Source organism: Struthio camelus, chromosome 18 (genome assembly GCF_040807025.1).
Source record: "Struthio camelus isolate bStrCam1 chromosome 18, bStrCam1.hap1, whole genome shotgun sequence".
Taxonomy (NCBI): domain Eukaryota; kingdom Metazoa; phylum Chordata; class Aves; order Struthioniformes; family Struthionidae; genus Struthio; species Struthio camelus.
In genome coordinates, this window is record NC_090959.1 from 13938782 (window position 1) to 13958547 (window position 19766).

Here is a 19766-nt window from a genome sequence, read left to right on the forward strand (position 1 = left end):
GTTTCACAAAAATATTTTTTCTTTTTTCTTTTTTTTTTTAAGGTGAGATTTCTCTTTGTACATGTAAATACTGTTTGTATAAAAGGAAGGAGTGTAGAGAAACCCATTGTGTTTCTCTAAGCACATCTGTTTTCTAAATAACCTCCTTTCTAAAAGAAAAAGCTACTTATAAATAAGGAACGTGACATTAAGTCTAGCTAAGATGCAAGCTTAAAAGGGTCTTGCTCTCTTCTGTTGTCACTGATGCATGAATGTGACCTCTTAAGCTACTGTGCTAACTATTGAGACAGCAGCCACGTGTAAGGGCTTTTACTCCTCTTAGAAAGGAGTGCGTCTTCCTTTCTATCAGCCACTCCCTCACGTACTCCACAGTGAGGTTACTGTAGTAACACTTCGTGGCGCTCTGTTGAAACAAAGCACTTCTACTTTGCTCTGTGTTCAAGCTGAATAGGGCACTCTCTTTCTTGTAGGTCATTATGACTAGTTACAATACCAGCACTATTAAGTCCCATTGAGCATGAGATCCTTCTGCTCCCCTGATCAGTCAAGTAGAGCAAACGCTCCAGAGTGGAAAAATTAATCATTATTGGTACTTTGGGGTAATTTGGCTCTGGTAGAGCAAAGTCAAGGACTAAAAATTGAACTAAACAGCACAGTTCTCAGGATTCTCAGTTGAAATCCTGTCTTTTATCTAAACATCTGTTTTAAGCTCTTTCTTTTATGTTGGAGAGGTGAATGGTAGATGGGAGAGAGAGAACACTTAACAATTTGAATACGGCTCCTGTAGGAAGTCAAAGTGTTAGGTCCAAGTCAGCCACAAAAGACAGGCTTTGAAGTCTCCGAGCCTGCCAGAATGGGGCCTGACCTCAAGCCTAAACCATGTTCTCTTTGCAACAGTGGTTGAAGTTGTTCTGTTTGATACCTAAATAGTTAGAACCAGGAACAGAACACGTGGCACAACCACCTTGGCTTTATCCTGGACACTGGAAGTCTTACTCTTTTATGGATCTTCACCATTCTGCCAAAGATAACTTACCTTTCTGAGGGGAATAAGCCAACTTCTCTCACATTCACAGATAAAAGATTGATCAATTGCAGAGAGTAAAAGGTAGCAAGAGATAGTTTTGGGCAAGGTCTGTTTTTTCCTCTCTGCCCCCCTAAAAAGCTTTAGCTTAGGAGTTTGAATGAGGCATGACTCAACAGGTTGGTTTGATTTACAGCAGTTACTGGAGACTGACCTTTAAAAGTAGTGTTTTACAATATCCAAACATCTCTTCTTTCCTCGCTTGTTGGAATTCAACTCAGTACACAGAGGCTTCTTTATATTTTGCATTTCAGTCTTCAGTGGAGGTGGAAGTAATGTATTTTCATTTGAATTGTTGTTTGAGATGCATGATGCTGCTGTGCAGACTATGTTGTCCATCAGCCCTTCTCCAAGATAAAGTCAAGTAAAAGGAATACCATTCTGGGTAAGCTTTGGATGGCTACTCCTCCACATGAGACTGCACGTTAGGTGCCAGCAACAGTGAGACGACAACTGTGTCTGTTAACAAGCTCTTATAATCCACATACTCATGTAGAATTAAAATGTCAGTTTATTAAACTGTTCAGTGCCAACTGTTAGGGCACTGATTGTCACTTAATAATTGGCTCAGGCTTAAGCAAGAGAACTTGCTACCTTTCCTCATATGAGTGAGCATGAAAAGAGCTCTGGCTCATGGCAGACATAATTTATACTTTGCCCCTGTAGGAGAAAAATAGTATAGCCAGTCAGATATGAAAGCAAGGAAGTAAAGCAGAGATTGGTGAATAACCCTACAGTAAGTGTTCATTTAAAAACTTTTGATCGAAAGTTGTTCTTGTTACGTCACTTCTAGTTAGGTAAAAGTGACTGTGTTACACAAGACTAACAAGCAACAATACTGTGTTTCACCAGGAGGCAAAGGAAACAACATGGAATTTAGTTTCTGAATATATCACATCCAGACATAGCTTTGCTTTTTCATCTACATCGTTGTGTAGTATTTCCTTGGTTTTGTCATGTTTTCATAGATTTTAGTATAAGCTCTAGACAGAAGAATTAAGGAGTTCATTTTTCTTACCCAATACCTCTACATAATTTGTATTAAAAAATATATATATATATACACACACAGATTTACCCGTACCGTTTCTGTGAGTAAGTTGACATGGTTTAAATATTGTGCTTCAAGGCAGATAAACTTTTTCATGGATAAATTGAACTGTATTTTTTTTTTAAAGTTATCTAAAGGCAGCTGGCCTCTGGTCTTAGCTCTGGATTTATTTTACTTCCAAGACATTGTATATTGCTCTCTGGACTAATGTTGCAGAACTGCCTGGTTAGGCTGAACTGTGAAAGAGTTTTCAACTATTCTTTAAACAAAAAGATTGTGTTGGGAAGCTTTCAAACCAAGTAGTTCCTAAATAGAAAGATGTACAAACGTAGACTCAAGGAAGTACAGCATCTCCATATGCACAGTCCTCTTCGATAGCAAGATTGTACTCTGCTCCTCTTCCTCCTTTGTATGCACTTGTCACAATTCTCAGCCACCCCCTTTCACCCTGTAAAGGAGTATTTGCATTAGTATATGCAGAGACATTGTGAATTAGAAAACGCAAGGTAACTATAGAAAATGAATGCTATTGCTTCTGTTCCGCCAGTCAAATATAGATGATTCGAAGTGAATCCAGGAATTCACTCAAGAAGTAGTCGTATAATACTGAGTTCACAGGGCACCCTTGTTTGAAGGGGCAGTTTTTGCTTCGGTGAATTTAAATCCCCTCCTTCTGTTGCAGGTACGTGACTTGATTTTTGCCTAGAGCTAACAGCAATTTACAGTTGCCTGTAAGAGGAGCTGCATGTCCATGGAAGGACAGCATTTGGGATTGAGTTGACATTATGCAAGTGACTTTGGCCGAGTGGCCCCGTCTTCAACTTAGTTAGGTTTCATTTTCTAATTGCTAGTCTAGTTTCAAAAAAAGTCTTACTTTTCCTATCCACCAGCTACCTTTGCAGTTCCTGTTTGCAAGTAAAAAGAAACCCACATATTTTCTTTAAAGTCATTTTGCAAGCATGTTTCTTCCATTGTTTCCTTACCCAAGGTTCACCCCATGAGTTGCGGACAATCCAGTATTCTGTTCCATTTTCCACACCCCAACCAGCCACAGATACTATGTGGTTCACCATGGGTGAGGGGTTGTATTCCATATAAAGTCCTCCAGTGTAAGCATCCAACTTTTCAGTAGCCATTATACCACAGCTGTAATAAAACAGAGCAAGCATCTTTATACAGGGGGGTCAAGGGGGAGCCTGGCTAAAAAAAGTAACAATTTTTCCTGTATTTTAACTTCAGAGTTGGTGTAACTACAGCAAGCCAAAATCTGCATATTAGCCACAGCAGCTAACATCTGCCAGAGTCAAGAAGTACACCTTAGTCACAAGACTGAGTTTCTAATATTCAAGTAATACAATTCAAATATTAGCAATAGATAAGTTTTGTTCTTTGTTTTTTAAACTATGCAAGGTTTTTTTTTTTTCCTTTTACCTAATTGGTCCATTAGTATAGATTTCTGCCATCATTTTTTCCCTTCCACTGACAGAGCCATAGTCAGCAACTTTCCAGAGAGTGTAGTTCTGTATCACATGGCATTCTCCAAAGGTAACGCAAGTTCCACACTGGTTAAACTTCTTACATTCTACAAAGCAAAAGCGAGATCATCACCACAAGAGAATGCTTTTCTTTAAGTGAATGAATGGTACTGCACTGAGCTTTTTTAATTCATTTGAGGCAGGTATTCATAACTTAAGAATAATTACTAATACATGCTTTCTCCAGTGAACTCAATCCCTTTTTCAAAATCACATTGAAGGTCTATACAATCACAAGTTATTATTCCTTACTTCATAGGCACAGGTGCCTTGATGAAGAAATAATTCAAGTTTGCTTCTGTATAAACTATTCCAGTTACACATGAACATACAAAGGTTATGTTTTTGCTTTGTTTAGCTTGAGGTGATGAATCTCCGATAACAGAGATTGTATATCGGAGACATAAGAGATTAAATTTAAGCAACTTAGCTGGTACAGGCCTGTTTGGACATGATTTAATGTTATGCTGTCTAGCTAGAGTTAAAAAAAAAAAAAAAAAAAAAGACAGAGGCCTTTGTAAGGTGTAAGGAAACCTGTTCTGTCAGTCAAACAACAGTACTACACTGAAAGGCAGGAACCAGTAAATTCAAAACTCAAGGAATTATGACTTCTCTACGTTATGATCTGGCAAACCTGGGCTGAAGCCCTACAGTAAAGCAACTAGGTATCATACTTTGATCCTTAGCTTGGTAGTTGTTACAGGTCTCATCTGGAATGCCGTGGTCGTGGGCATACATCCAAACACCCGTGTGGTCTCCACCTTCACAGGACCCTGCGTTAGCACAATCGATAACGTTCTGGACAGAGAGGTAGGCAGAAGGCCATGCACCTTTCCTCTTTATGTTGATTCGATCTGTAACAATAAGCAATTGGGTCTTGTTAGTTGAAATATTTGGGCTGTTATGCATAGCAACTAGTGTTGAAAGTGTCCCCTTGGTTACTCCTTTAACTGTTTGCAGGCACGAGTATTTGTGGTTGCAAAAGCCTCTGTTATAGATGGTGAGAAACACGCCATGACTTAACTCAAGCGGGCAAGCTCATAGTGTTGTGGGTTTCCATTAGGAGATTTTTCCACAAAAAAATCAGCAAAAACATGCAGTTGAGTAAGATCTGTTTAAACCCTTAAAAGTGCCCTAGGGCTCTTTTAATTCAAGCCATGACTTTTGAAAACTTCCCCATCTGTTTACTAGCCTTGACAGAAAAGAGTTCTCAGATACACATCAGGAAACTAGCTCTCACTATCCTGTTTCACAGAAGTAGAGAGTTCTGTATAAAGTCAGCAGCAGGCCCATGCAGCCTGGGGGTCTGCCTCCGAGATAATCTTTGCAAGCTTTAAGCAAGGAAAAGCTTTCAGAAGCATACCCATACCGTTACGTAAACATACCACAATTAATCCTGCAATCTCGGACAAGTTTCATCATACTGCTGCCTTATTTTGTCTGAAACACTACTAGTTTGGCAGAAAAGCTTCATAATCAGTATTTATATGCTGCTTCTCACAGTGCAGTAACAGGCTTAACCAATGCCACTGGAGTACTTTTAATCCTATTAGTACTAATGACATTCCACTATACTTGATAGAGAACTGGGAGAATGCTCCATATGAATTAACTGGGCATTATCCTCATCTAGTCTTTCAGCAATAACAAAAAGAAAGAATGGATGCTCTAGCTATTCCTTGCAGCTAAGAAAAAACACCCAGATTTTTTTAAATCAACCTTCTGTACTTAAAAAAAAAAACATATACATACACACATACATGCAACCTTTAACTTTTAGCCAACGCTAGATAAAACTTAGTAAGTTCTTAAGTATATCTCTTTCCAGTACTCGTTACATCATGGCAGGCTTCATATATGTCTGCACTGTTGTATCGCTTAAGAATGGATCCTTCAGGAGTCCTGCTGCCTCCTCACACACACCTGTGAGGTCTTGTCCCCTTCTGCACTATTTCTTCCCTTCCTCCACACTTCATCCTCTTAACCACCTCCCTATTCCAACAGTGGTTCTGCAGGATGTTACTGAGCCAAAGCAGTTATGTGCAAATCATCGTGTATTTTCTCTAGAAAAAAAATACTCTTCCAATTGAAGCAAACCTCTGCTTTCCTTTTCCCAAGGAAAAGGCAACTAGAAAACCATCTGCTGAAATCTGCCCTTACACTGTGGTAGTCAGTTCATTTGACTACCAGAGCTCTGCAAGCTAATGTCCCATAGCCCCTTCTCAAGAGAAGCAGCTCCTTTCATTTCCCCATTGTAGGGTATCACTCAAGTTGCAGAGCAGGAAGGTGTGCCTTGCTGCTTTAAACACGGTGCAGCAAAATGAAGTACCAGCAAAGGGAAGGGAACATGCTGAGTGTCTTTATCTCTGCCCCATCACAGCCCCTCCCGGAGGGGCAGAAACCTCAGTTCTTAACTCCTGGCCCTTAAGAGCAGCTTAGTAGGAGTAATAAATGCATTCCTTCTGCAAACAGCTTTTTGAACAGCTCCAGTATTCCCCCCTTAGCTAATTTTGAGAGGGTGAGGACAGCTTTACTCTGCTTGCTTTTTCTATTGAAACCAAAGCTCCTTGCCTTGAGCTGCCAAGGGTGGGAATTACCATCATTCCTGCAGGTATTCACAAACATCTCCGTGGTCATTGCGTCAGTCACTGCAGTTTGTACTTTGCACCTCTTCTTCATGTCTTTGTAAGCTGAACACACGCTTCCTTTGCTTACCAAAAGCTAGAAACGCCTGGAGGCGACAGCTTGTCTGATAGGGAAGCTAGCGGAGAGCCCCCAGCACCTCCGCCCGGCCTACCTGCCAGCGCGCTGGTGCTCCCGTGGGCCCAGCAGGAGCCGCAGTACTGCGGGATGTGCTGGTTCCGGGTGGTGCTGGCGTAATTCACTCCGTTAACGTTCCTCCAGTCCCAGCTCTCGGGCAGCTGAGAGACGTCCAGATACTCATGAGGACGGGGGTAGCTCCTGTATCGAGACAACAAGGAGAACTAGTTCCCTTTTTGCCGATTCCTACGTTTCCGAGCAAACAAGAAGAGCTTGTTTTTCCCCCCCCCTCTTTTTCCCCAACCCCCCCACCCCCACCCGCGTTTCGCAATAAGGCGCGCGGGCCGCATGACAGGGGCAGCGTGACCGAGGGCTCCGCGCGCGCGGCCCTGCCCAACGGCCGCGGCCGGGGGCCGCCCGCTCCCCCGCTCCCCCGCCCGGGCAGCCCGCCGCGGCCGGCGCGCTGCGGCTCCGCCTGAGCAGCCCCTTTCGCTCCCGTCAGGGGAAGGCGCTCCCACCCTCCCCGCCCCGCCGAAGTACCCCCAAAAGCGGCTCCTCACCCCCGCCGCCGAAGCAGGAGGCCGGGCCGTCGCCGCCGCCCGTGAGGGCACCGGCGCGGGAGGGGAAGGGAGGGAGGGGGCTCACCTCAGCCCGGCAGCCTGGCGCCGCGCCGGTTTGTAGCAGTGCTGCCCTTCCCTGAAGTGGAGGCCGGCCTCGGCGGGCGGGCAGGGGCAGAGGCAGCCGCAGAGCAGCAACAGCGGGAGGAGGAGGAGGCGCCGGAGCAGCCCGGCCATGCTGGAGCGAGCGAGCGGGCGGCGGCAGCACCTCCCTCCACAGCGCGGCCCCGGCGCTGGCATTTAAGGGCGGGGCGGGACGGGGTTGGCGGTCGCCTGCCGCTCCTGCCCCGTCCCCGTCCCGCCTCGCTCCGCCGCCCTCGGGCACCAGCCAGGCCCTGCGACCCCTCAGCTCTCCCCTCAGCTCCCGAGCAGCGCTTTTCCTTCTCCTTTTTAGCGGCACCTGCGTGCTAGGAGCGGGACTGAGCGGTACCAGCTGCAGCGTACCAGGGACTGAGCGATAGTATCGAAATTAGCATCGCAGCGGGGTAATTCGGAACAGAAAACAACGCAAACGAGGCCTTCGTTCAGTCACCGCGTCCTGCCCTCCCCGCGCCGAGGTCGCCGCCGCTGGGGCCGTCGCCCCGCGGCCGCCCGCGCCGGCCTTCGACGCCCGCGCGCTTCCCCTGGGCGCGGTTTCCCGCCTGGCGCTTCCGAAAACGGAGCCGTTCTGGACAAAACAAGCCGTTGAAGCGTCACCCTGCTGCCGCGGATGCCGTGCTGCGGGCACGGGTGCGGGACGGGCCCCGGGTTGGGGTCGGGGGGACGCGGCCCTCTGCGAGGGGCTGGGGCGGCGCAGCGTCGCCGTCCCCCTCCGCACGGGTCGTTCTGTGCTTGGTCGTCGCTAAATCCGCTTTTGGGGCGATTTTACAGGTTTCTTGCGGCCTGGCGTTTCGTCGCGCCAAGGCTGCACCACCCAGCAGCTCTGCGATCACGTTGAGCAGAACAGGTTTTTGTGGGTTTTTTAACTACTTACAAACATTTCATTTCTGAAGGCCTCCTATGCTACAGTGTAGAGAGAAATGCAGATGTATGTCCATTTTTAGGCTATTCTTTAGGATTCCGGTCATTTGAAGCTTCTATATTCTCAGAACTTGCTACAAGGTGTATTCAATAATGAAAATAGTTTACTTTTCCTGCAGAGGACTCCCAGGCTCTCTTTTCCATGCATTAGATGCAGCTGTCATGCGTAGTAAACATGTTTAGTAGACGGTAGCTAGTTCTTACCTCATGACTTTTCTTCGTTATATCTTCAGCATTTTTTTATAAAGAGCATGAGGTTTATCGACTCCACTTTCCGCGTGGAGAAACTGAGGCAGTGAGAAGGAAAGTCCCGAAACCAACAGCAGAGCCAGGTGACCTTTTTGGCAATTCGTTAAATGATTCAAACTCAACAGCAAACGTCGTTGTGGTGATAGGGCCCAAGAAACTGCACTACCCAGCAAATGAATTCACTCTGCTATAAGACACAAGTTTTTGACGGGTCATGGTTCTGCCATGTGGGGGAAGTAACTGCTCAGTTGTCCACTCTGATTATAACAAAAGCTGCTAGTTTAAAAATACAGACTCATGCTTGTTAATAACTTAGAGTGGACTGTAAATCAGTGTGAGGGTAGAAAGAGAGGCTGCTTTCTCTCCTTTGGACTGCCTGCCAGAGGGAACTAGTCTTTAATCAGTTTCTGTTATTAACTGAAATGAAAATGTGAAGCAGGTAATCTGCAGTGTGTGGAGAACGAAGCTTTCTTTCGGTAGCGTTCCTGAGGATGGTATGGCCTGGTTTAGCGGTGACTAGCGCCAACTGGTCTGCTAGCCACTCACAGACCTCTGTGAAATTATTTGGTGGCCTGTGGTCGGTTCAGCTCAAATTGGATGGTAAATGGCTTTCTTCTCAGCAGTCTCAGGAAACAAGAGCAAGGTCTGAAAGAGCCTTAGGAAAGGGTTCTTGCCTCCCATGTCCCGTGGAGTGGTGCCAAGGATGAGACTGTGAGTAACAGCGCTGAAAGTGTTGCGTGCGGCTTGTGGCTAAAAAGCAAAATGTATCCTCTGCTATTGTGCAAAGCTAGTTCCTTCCAAGCAAACCATGTGAAAAAAAAAAAAAAAAAGAAGAAGAACCTTCCCAGAATGCCAGCCTAGGTAGGTACATTTGTTGTGGTGGTTTGAAAAAAAGAATTGGCTTGTCTGTGGTCTTGGCTTTCCCCCATCCCCAGGGCTTGAGTGTCTAGGGCACACTCTGAAAGCAGCAGAAGCAGTGGGCAGGCTGATAACAGAAACTGTGGGACAAGCTGGTAAGAGCTGTGTCCAGTGCCAGGCTGCTTCTAATCGCTGCCGTGCCAAAAGTCACTCGAAGCCAACCCTTCTGCCACGCTCACCTCTCTCATGTGACATGCCCACTGCTAATCTACAACAGCACATGTTCAATGGCTGTCTCTGGGAAGCGCATTATTGCTGTTAACAGGCTTGAGGTTTCTAAGAGCTGAAGAATGACGGGCCTGAAAACAAACAAAATCTACAAAGAAACATGCTGTTCATATACCAAGTTTGGTATAAAAAAAGACACAGTAGTTCACAGAAATGTGCTTAGGGGAGGAGAGGGAAAGGAGGCACTTTAAAACCACCTCTACTTCAGAAAGCGCTCACGTGCTTTCTGACTGGATTAAGAAGCACTTTATAGGAGGCACATGATTCCAGGGAGCTATTTTTAGCAAGAGAAAAACTAATGTTGAGTGATTGCATCTTTTTCTCGCTTCCCTTTTTTTTTCTTTGCTTGTGAACTGCCCTGAGCGAATGTATTACTGGAAATTATTTTGCCAGCTGTTTTGGCAACTGGATCAAGGTCTGCAGCTTCTTCACAAGTTTTGGCCATTGTAGATAAATGCTACTTTTCAAAATATGAAATAGATTAATTTACTCTCGGTAGCTATTGGACACGTTGTACAGCTCCCATTCAGAATGCAGCAAATGAGTATGCAATTCGAAACTGCAGTTATTCCTTTTAGCATAGTTGCAGAAAATAAATAAAAACTGTGCATGAATAGCTTGAAAGTTGCTCTCAAAGTCGAAGGAAAATTTCCAAATAGCCTTTCCAGAAATTTGTCTTAGAAAATACCTACAATGCAGCAATTAAACATCGTAACTGTTCTACTGTCTTGCTAATGAAACTAAGCTGTTTAGAGAATCTTTATTTTTTGGAAAATGATAAAGCTGTTGTGTTTTAATGAAACAAAATTAGTATACCTGAATTTTAAAGCTTGCTTTTAATTGTCGCTCTTGAGGATGGTTAATAGCTTGTACGAGGATGACAATATGTTTGATAGCCACTTTTTGAGATGCTGTTGTGGTGCTAAGCTTTGTCTTAGGAGCAGTTATCTGTCCTTTCATTAGCTGGTAGAAAAAGGTGGAAGTCATTTGTGGTGCGGAAGTCTGGATTAAGCTGATTTTTCTCTTGGAGCAGTATGGCAGCTTATAGATTTCTTAACTCTAGCCACGCATAAAGTGGTAAAAGTAGTTACTTTCAAGGAGTTAAGTCCTTCCACAGTCATCTTTGTATTCAAATTAGTTTAAGGTGCTAGTTTCTCGTTCCTTCTCCTGTCCTTAAAAGAAACATTTTTAAAGCGCTCACGATCATCTAACGTATAATAAACGTATAAACGTTTATAAACGTATAACTTCCAGATGAGAAACTCAGAATGGTGATTCTGAGTTTCTGTTGCTCAGTGATAATAGTCCTGTTTATCAACAGGCAACAGGACTGTGTCATGTTTTGCTCAGGCTTCCATTGTTTCCTTTAACGTGGTGAAGCGTTTCACACAGCAGACACTGTAGTTAACTGTGGTGGGACTGGGATTTCACCTCTAGAATTCTCCAGGAAAATTCTGAAATACTATGTTTCAGTTATAAGAAAGTAAGAAATAGGAAATAGGAAATACTGTACCCCTTAGTGCCTCTTGCTAGCCTGCTCTCAGAACATGGAAGTTTAGCTGTTGTATGATGGATGTGGTAGTGAACTTGGCCATATGTTAAATACACCATAGCGGTGCAATATAATTTATAATAAATTAATTAATATTCAATAAAAGGCCACAATTACTGCCGCCAGTTGTTACCTAATGTCTTCCATGGTGTGAATGTCAGAGAAGATAACCTGCTAGGCTGCAAAGGGAGGGGAGGAATGAATGAAAGCACAGCAGAAAGTTTTTTGAACTGGTGTGAGAATAAATGGAGGTAACACTGTGCATTGAGGAAGCATGGATCAGGGATTTGGTTTTTTACTGCAGGTATTTTAGCACGTTGAATTGTGTAGCTGTGCATGTAGCAGAATTTCTAAAAAATACCTAAGCAGCCTGGGCAGATAATAGATAAATACCTAACTGGCATTTTAGGTAGTGCAATTGCTTAGGTTACAACCCTTAACCCCATCCATCTACCTCAGCTATTATCTATGTATTTTCAGCACCTAAACTGACATGATAGAGTCCTCAAGGCATCTCTGTTTCAGCCACTGGACTAGCAAATGCGCACTCACTGCTGCTCTGCTTAGAGCCGTAGTTCACACATACACCTCGGGGGGCTTCTCAGGCTAGGTCTCCTATGGGCTCTGACCTCCTACATGCTCTCAAAACTGTATTTATTTTTCAGTGTTTTTTTTTTTTTTTTTACCCTGAAGACAACTGGGATGAGAAATTATGGTTTGATCAGAAAATAGATGTGGTTTTCTTTTACCCACATCCCTAGCTGTAAAGACAATTATTTTGTAGGTACGTTTCTCCAGCCTCTTGCTTTGGTTGATTTGGAGAATAGGTTTCAGTCGAATATTTTCTGCATCTCACCTAAGTCAGTCAATTCTTTATCATAAGTCAGTTGTTCCTGTTTTGCAGCATTTGATGTAACTTATTAGTTGTGCCTGGCGAGAAGGGGAAGAGGGAGAAAGAAAGAGAGCGCATGTGTACACAGAGGTTGGTTCAGTTCTTAGACTGGGTATATCCCCCGTAGCGCTTTTGGAAAATGCCTGGACAGATGAAAGCATTAGACTTTCCCTTCCTTCCAGGATCCTTCCTATGAACTTTTACCTAGCAAAATACCCTTATTATGAAAGATTGGATAATCTTTCTTCTTCATATCTTTCTTTTTCAAAAAAAGGTGTGTATGCAGCCCTAGTTCACAAAGACCTTGTTCCCTAACTTACATGCATGTCAGAGCTAAATGTCTTTGGAAAAATATGTCTTTGGTGAAATACAGTGGGACCTGACTGGAAGGAAGAAAACATTTTTACCTTATAGTAAGCAAATAACAGCCAATAACGTCATGCCCACCCACCACAGCCACTGGCGTATTAAACATAAACGTTAGTAGACATACTTAGGGGTCATTGCCTCTGTCCCCAAACTGTGCTGGATAGCTAAACATGAGTATTCTGTACCCATACGTACAGTTGGGTTTTAATGCCTTCCCCCCCGCCCCCAGCCCCTTCATACAGTTAGACACCAAGACTGATGCTTGTTAGTGAACTGCGAGTCCGTTTGGCAGTGTGCTGATTGTTGTGATCAAAGGAGCTTAATGCTCAAAAGTTGTTATTGTTTTTGTTATGGACATTGTCTTGTATGACTTTTCTGCTGTGTAAAATTTAAATTATGAGCCAGAAACACATGTACTTCATAAATCAACATCATTCATTTTAGGTGGGAAATAGCCCTATGCAACTCTGTGTGTGTGTGTATGCATGTATAAAATAAGGAAACACAAGTACGTTGTGCCCAAGTATTCATGAATCGCAGTGTTTGCTGCATAGAGAATTGGAGTTAATGGCAGGGGGGAATGACAGTTTTCTGCAGTGGGCTCTTATGCGCTGTACATAGGCAGTGAAGAGGCATTTTGCCTCCTTGTGAAATACTTTGATGAATAACCTATGAGGAGCTGGCTGCTCCCCTTGCTGGATGAGTGACAGTTCCACCAGTATAAAAAGGCCCCTGGGGCTGGACTGTGCTGGGTGTAGCTGATACTGCAGCAGAGAGAGGACTTGTCCTAGGGACTGCAACTAGAAAACCTGTGTTAGGCTGTAGCTACTAACAAGTCTAAGCTACACAAAAATGCGTGAAATTGTGCATCTTCAGATTGGCCAGTGTGGAAACCAAATTGGAGCTAAGGTGAGGCCTCTTTACAATATTGGTCGTTAGTAGTAAATGCTATCAGTAGCAGCAGGTCAAATATCATTAACAGGCTGGAGCTTTGGGGATGGAGGGATGAGTACGTTGTTGTCTGAACGAGAGGATGTATGTTGTGTTAGTAGTGAGTAGGAGTATTTTGATGTGAAAGTGGCAAGATGGGCTTGCTCCTTGTGCAAAAATTGATGTGAAGACTGGCAAAAAAATGAAACTTCTTTGCAGTGGCTGTATGGCACTGGGATTATATGTGCTCCAGAGGTTTCCTGCTGGGCCTCATATTCCAAGGGGCATTAGTCTGGGCTATAAAATATTGGGACAAGTGAAGAAGTCAGCAATTCTAGGACTGTACAGATAGCATGCCAGTGCATTAGTTCAGATATACATCACTGACCCCCCCCACATTGTGACCATTTAGATGGCTTTATTAGTCAACAGGATAACCTGTGCTAACCCTGAACGATTAATGTTTTTCAGACCAGCACAAAGTGCAGTTAAGGACTCCTGCCTAACTGGCCTCCTGTGACAGCTAGCCATGTCACTTAGAGTCTATTTGTTTAGTTCGAACAACTGCATGCTGTTGCTTAGAGAGAAGTCGGTCATTGCTGACAGTGTGTGCGCGCTATGGAGCCAAAAAACATTGCTTCTGCTGTGTGATGGCCATAGAATTAGCTGCTGTTGTTCATTAGTAGGACATTGTCCAAAAAAAGTATTGGGTTAAATTGGGGGGTGGGGGGGGGACAGTGTGTGTATGTATGTGTAGGGGATTGGGGGGGGGGTCTTTGAAGACACAATAGCTAAAGGGAAGGACACTGTTACACTGTTGACAATGTTGTATTTGCAGAGTTAAAATGAGACTGGCTGCTAAACCAAAAGACCTTTAAAAGTAGAATAGCCTGGACATTATAGCGGGTGGGTGTGCCTGCATTAGCGCTGCTGTGGTAGCTGCCTAGATAAGAGTCCCAGTACAAGACATCCATATGAATGTCAAGATAGGAGATTTGGGTCTTCTTCCCTTCCCCCCAGCAGAGTACTCAAGTACAAGACAAGTTGTGTGTGTTGCCTCCAAGTTTCCCCTCTGCCAAGAAAGTCCTGTGTGTATATAATATATAAAATATCTGTATTTTATTATTTATTTTGTTATAATATGTATAGTTTATATACATATTATATATAAATAAGAAATCAAAAGCAAAATATCAGATTTAGAGCCTCACAGATATTCAGAATTACACTATTAACTCTTGATCACCAAAAATTAGATGGGTTTCTGGTGGAGGTTGGTGGTGAGGGAGGCTTGGATCTAAAATGAGAATATAAATGCAAATGCAATTAAAAGGACCAATACGTTTGTGGAAAGCATTGCTCACATAAGCTGGCTGAGCCAGAGCTGCCATAGCGCAGTCCAATTTGTTCATGATAGGCCTCAAAACAAATATCCCCCCTCCAAACAAACCAACCCCCCCCCCACCAAAACACAAAAAAAAAGCCTGCTTGCCCCATACTATTTAAGCCTGTGCCAACTAGTAGCTGTGTTATTTAAATTAATACCAATTTCCTTTACTATGAAGGGATCTATTAGGGCACAGGTTCCCTCGTGGCATAAATGGCTGAAAAAGCATTTCTCTGGCGCATAGGGTGGTGGTGGTTGGGGGGGGGGGGGTGGTCCTCTGACTGTTGAGCACGATTGCATTTCATGCAGCTATTTTTACTCAAATTGTTCTTCTACCTTCTTATACTCTAACGTGTAAGTAGCAAAGCACCCCCCCTTCCCCCCCCCCGCCGGCCACACATGCACACTTCAGGCACAATACCTTCTTTGTGTGCAGTCACTGCCATGAGAGCAGCAGAAAAGATGCTGAACATACTATGCTGAAAAAAATATTTCTTTTTGACTGTCTTGAACCTCTTTCCTTTTTCAGTTCTGGGAGGTGATAAGTGACGAACATGGAATTGACATCGCTGGAAACTACCGTGGGGCTGCACCACTGCAGCTCGAGCGAATTAATGTGTACTTCAATGAGGCTTACTGTAAGCGCTCAGCACTGTTAGGGTGTTGTTAGAGCAATTTACAGTACCAACATGAAGGTTAAATTAGGAACAAAAGCTTTTTTTTTTTTTTTTTTAAAAAAAAAAAACCTCCAAAACCACTGTAGGTGGTGGATAGGAGTTTTCAGAGTAGGTTATAGCCTGTCTTTTGACTTCTAATAGTAGTTTTTCATATTAATTTTCAGGCTTCAGAAAAACACTTCTGCCCTCTGCTAGCCCAACCCTGTTCTTAAACAGAACAAAACTTCCCACTGAGATCTGTACCTGTTTTCCTTTAGTAATTCTGCAGGAGTGAGCCTGCAAGTGTCCTTGGCCTGTTTGAGTTCCCTGATGGTTTTTGTTTGTTTTGCTTTGAAGCTTACTTGTGGCACAAGTTGAACCCCTGGTTTTTAAGCTCACTGAAAAGGATTGGACTTAGCTCCAACTTATGCTTTGTTAGTCAACCCTTTTCTATACCGCCACATGAAATATGGTGAAATACCTTGAAATACCTAGACGGAGGTGATGAGACAGGGATAATATTTTTACAAGTAGACCCAGTAACTTGCACACATTTTTCTTTTGTTCTAGCTCATAAGTATGTGCCCCGTTCTATCTTGGTGGACCTGGAACCTGGAACTATGGACAGCGTACGATCTAGCAAAATAGGCCCCTTATTTCGACCTGACAATTTCATTCATGGTATGTATACTGTTAGTAAAGTAGCTAGGACCAGCAGGCTCAAAGTGGCCTTTTAACACCATTCTTACTGCATTTAAAAATTAGTCTTGGTAACATTATGGCTGGTTCTCTGTACTCAGGTAACTCAGGTGCTGGCAACAACTGGGCTAAGGGCCATTACACAGAAGGAGCTGAACTGATTGAAAATGTCATGGATGTCGTCAGGAACGAGTGCGAGAGCTGTGATTGTCTTCAGGGGTTTCAGCTTATCCATTCGCTTGGTGGTGGAACAGGCTCAGGTATGGGCACGCTCCTCATCAACAAAATCAGAGAAGAATATCCTGACAGGATTATGAATACCTTCAGTGTTGTGCCGTCACCCAAAGTATCTGACACAGTTGTAGAGCCATATAACGCCATCCTCTCCATCCATCAACTAATAGAGAACACAGATGAAACCTTTTGCATTGACAATGAAGCTCTATATGACATATGTTTTAGAACTTTGAAGCTCACCAATCCCACCTACGGTGACCTCAACCACTTAGTGTCCCTAACAATGAGTGGGGTCACAACCTCACTCCGTTTTCCTGGTCAGCTGAATGCAGATCTGAGGAAGCTGGCTGTTAACATGGTGCCTTTTCCACGCCTGCATTTTTTTATGCCTGGCTTTGCTCCGCTGACAGCTCGAGGTAGCCAACAGTACAGAGCCCTGTCAGTACCAGAGCTTACTCAGCAAATGTTTGATGCACGCAACATGATGGCAGCCTGTGACCCTCGTCATGGACGTTACTTGACTGTGGCATGCATCTTCAGAGGCCGAATGTCTACCAGAGAAGTGGATGAACAGTTGCTGGCTATCCAGACCAAGAATAGTTCTTACTTTGTGGAGTGGATCCCTAATAACGTCAAAGTGGCAGTGTGTGACATACCACCACGAGGACTGAAGATGGCAGCTACCTTTATTGGCAATAACACAGCCATTCAGGAGCTCTTCATCAGGGTTTCCGAACAATTCTCAGCTATGTTTAGAAGAAAAGCATTTCTTCATTGGTATACTGGTGAAGGTATGGATGAGATGGAGTTTTCTGAAGCAGAAGGTAACACCAATGACCTTGTGTCCGAGTACCAACAGTACCAGGATGCCACAGCAGATGTTGAGGAATATGAAGAGGTAGAAGTGGAAGTTAGCCCAGAACAGGAAACGCTCTAGAAACAATGGCAATATCAAAACATTCTCCAAAAAGCACATGGACGCTCCCTAAAAAAGAGCAATAGCCTTCATCTGCATACCCAAAGGAACACCTTTCTTAAGGGTTTTTTTTCTCTGTATCAGGTCCAAATACAAGCAATATTACAATATAATGCTTTTGAAATCAACAGCAGCTATGCTTTGCTTTCCTGGACAACTGAATCTCTCCCAAAAAAGAACCCCTGTGAAGAAACGTTGTCTGCTAGCAGTCTTATTAACGTATTCACTTTTGGAATATATAGCCAGGCACCACATGTAATATACAGCCTGCGTGTGCATATCGGGAACATAAGCAGCAGTAAAATAGGCTATAAACTCGTATCACATTTATTTATTCTCAAGTAAACATAGTCCAGGTTTTTGTTTGTGACTCTGTTACTGGTTTAAGGAACACATGCACAGCTATAAGGCCTACAAAGGCAGTATCTATTTTATTATGCACTCAATAGACCTATCTAGATCTGCGGATAAGTTCAGTAGGGCTTTCTTCAGTAGAGACTGAAAGGGGAAGTTAATTTTTTTGCAGAGCTTGTATTCATTGTCATTGTGTGGTTTATTTTTTTTATTTCAAACTATACACTGAGTTACACTAACACACAAAATTGTGAATGCAGTCTAGAAGTTCTGGTGTGGTGGGTTTTTTTTTTTTTTTTGTTCCATATACTAACTATTGTAACTTTTCTGCCTAACTTTCAGTACAGCAAAAGGGAGGAAAGGGGTTGCATCTAGTTAGAGACACAAGTTCAGTGGCAATCACTGAATCAGAAATGTATCTTGACTTCAGGAAAAAGTTTCTTGCCAACTACAGAAATGTATACAGCCATATATTTAGCATTGTACTTATAATAGTCTTTAAACTAAAAATTCTATACTTTTTTTTTAATAAAGTGCTTTAAAAGTTGATACATTCAATAGGCAAAAAAACTTTTTTTTCCTTGTAAGGACTAACTTTAAGTTATACGAAGCAAATGAGCTTGGTTTCTTATACTCTTGAAAATAAAAAACAAAATTGTTGACTGTTTTCATCTGTTTGAGACTTAATATCATGTTTGGCAAGAGAGGTTAAAATAACTTATTTCTAGGTTGTAGCTATAAAAGGTGAATTTAATATTAAATGGGCAACTCTACGCCATACACAGGGACATTTACAAGAATGGTAAGTGAAAATGATTTCTAAGGGAGCTAAGTTCTATCGTGTTTTGGTATTCAAAGTGCCAAGTCAAGCCAACTTTTTTTTTTTTTTGACTGCTTACATCTAAATGTTTGAATGTGTTTTCTTCCACTTCACAGACATAATGTTAAGTAGACATGATCTTACTAATCAAGTGGATAAGGATAAAGATACAAAATATAGCTTGAGTTAAATGTACTTATTTAATCGCTCAGTTATTAACCAACCTTCCCCAAAATTCCTGAGACAAAGGACTTTGAAATGCATGAACCCCTGTAAACAAACCAAAACTGTCTTTCCTCCCAAATGCAGACAAACTGAGTTACATCACTCAAGGACCTTCTATAGATTTAAAAAGACAGAACTGGATTTTAAAAGTATTTAGGCACCTAACCTTCATTTGTTTCTTTGTATCTACAACCAGCAGGGCACCTATGCACACACATCATGACAAATGTAATGTCCTTTCCTCAAACATTACCCTGTCTACATTAGACCTTCCATTTACAGCAAACTTATTACTTAAGTACCATTTATGACAACTGAGTTTGAATAACCGAAAATCATTCTAACGCATTTTAATAGCACTCTTCTCAGCCCCAGCTTATATGATGCACTCTTAAGAGTCTGTGACTACTACACTCACCTGTGGTATGTCAGTTTTACAGTAGAGGGGCAGGATCTATAAAATTACATTAAAAATTATGTATGTAAAAAAGTATATGAATTCCATATGGGCTTTTTGGGGACATATCTTGAATTCTCTTTTGAAAACTGTATTAAAAACCAGAAGTATATTAATTTTAAAGGATTGCCTAAAGCTATTTTTTTTCCTAAAAAAAAGTTTAGGTCTCTTGTCTGTCATGTCCTCCCCCCGCTCCCAAAAAACTCTTTTATATATTCTTAGTTTGTTTTCTGTGCACGTCAAAATCCTGAGTATTCTAGGTGCACAAGCTTAATCATGTGACCAAGCTATTCTGTGCAACTAAACTTGGACTTTACATTTTTTCATGCATTTTGCCATTAAATGATTAGCTTTGAAGAGAGCGCTGCAACAAAGAGATTAAAAAATAAGTTCTAAAGCCTCAGTTACACTGCATAGTTTAAGACGCTGATATTCCATGTCTAGGTGCCTGTAGTTACTTTTAATATATCAATGGTTTCGAGTATGTCACCTGAATTAAGACAGAGAACAACATTTACATTTAATATTAAAGTCCAAAAAAAGGGGACGCCTCATGTCACTTGTGACTTATGTTTTCTCTTTTTTCCTCCACCCTCCTAGTGTTCCATTTGTACTAAATAGGAATAATTTGAGTGACAGCAATCACACTTTTTCAATTGTATACAATTTTGAAGTAGAGGCAGAAAAATACATCATCCTGTTTGTCTGTGCAGCTGTGACAAAGGACATAGAAAGCACCTAAGAAAGCAT

At 42.6% G+C, this 19766-nt stretch overlaps 2 protein-coding genes across 3 annotated transcripts; one reads left to right on the top strand and one right to left on the bottom strand.

Annotated features, from left to right (window-relative positions):
• Positions 1-1577: 1577 nt before the first annotated feature.
• Positions 1578-7641, bottom strand: CTSZ (cathepsin Z). Its single transcript, XM_068913101.1, has 6 exons — positions 7076-7641; positions 6468-6631; positions 4345-4524; positions 3567-3717; positions 3119-3281; positions 1578-2583 (listed from the first exon to the last, which is right to left on the bottom strand). The coding sequence occupies exons 1-6, from the start codon at positions 7285-7287 to the stop codon at positions 2470-2472; spliced, it is 984 nt and encodes a 327-aa protein (XP_068769202.1). The 5' UTR covers positions 7288-7641; the 3' UTR covers positions 1578-2469.
• Positions 7229-18181, top strand: TUBB1 (tubulin beta 1 class VI). 2 transcript variants are annotated; one of them, XM_068913098.1, is made up of 4 exons: positions 7229-7776; positions 15122-15230; positions 15819-15929; positions 16049-18181. In XM_068913098.1, the coding sequence occupies exons 3-4, from the start codon at positions 15869-15871 to the stop codon at positions 17119-17121; spliced, it is 1134 nt and encodes a 377-aa protein (XP_068769199.1). In that variant the 5' UTR covers positions 7229-7776; positions 15122-15230; positions 15819-15868; the 3' UTR covers positions 17122-18181. The 2 variants fall into 2 exon arrangements, with proteins under 2 accessions (XP_068769199.1, XP_009668802.1); XM_009670507.2 differs by lacking the exon at positions 7229-7776 and adding an exon at positions 11692-13184.
• The last annotated feature ends 1585 nt before the right edge of the window (positions 18182-19766 follow it).

What these genes read in the sequence shown, in the direction of transcription:
- CTSZ (XM_068913101.1), bottom strand. Translation starts at nt 7,287, where the DNA reads ATGCCAGCGCCGGGGCCGCGCTGTGGAGGGAGGTGCTGCCGCCGCCCG. An exon ending in CGCCAGGCTGCCGGGCTGAG is followed by an intron (nt 6,632 to 7,075) that starts GTGAGCCCCCTC and finishes GTCTCGATACAG; the next exon opens with GAGCTACCCCCGTCCTCATG. An exon ending in ACTCATGGGGTGAACCTTGG is followed by an intron (nt 2,584 to 3,118) that starts GTAAGGAAACAA and finishes ACTCCTTTACAG; the next exon opens with GGTGAAAGGGGGTGGCTGAG.
- TUBB1 (XM_009670507.2), top strand. Translation starts at nt 13,128, where the DNA reads ATGCGTGAAATTGTGCATCTTCAGATTGGCCAGTGTGGAAACCAAATT. An exon ending in GTACTTCAATGAGGCTTACT is followed by an intron (nt 15,231 to 15,818) that starts GTAAGCGCTCAG and finishes CTTTTGTTCTAG; the next exon opens with CTCATAAGTATGTGCCCCGT. An exon ending in ACCTGACAATTTCATTCATG is followed by an intron (nt 15,930 to 16,048) that starts GTATGTATACTG and finishes CTCTGTACTCAG; the next exon opens with GTAACTCAGGTGCTGGCAAC.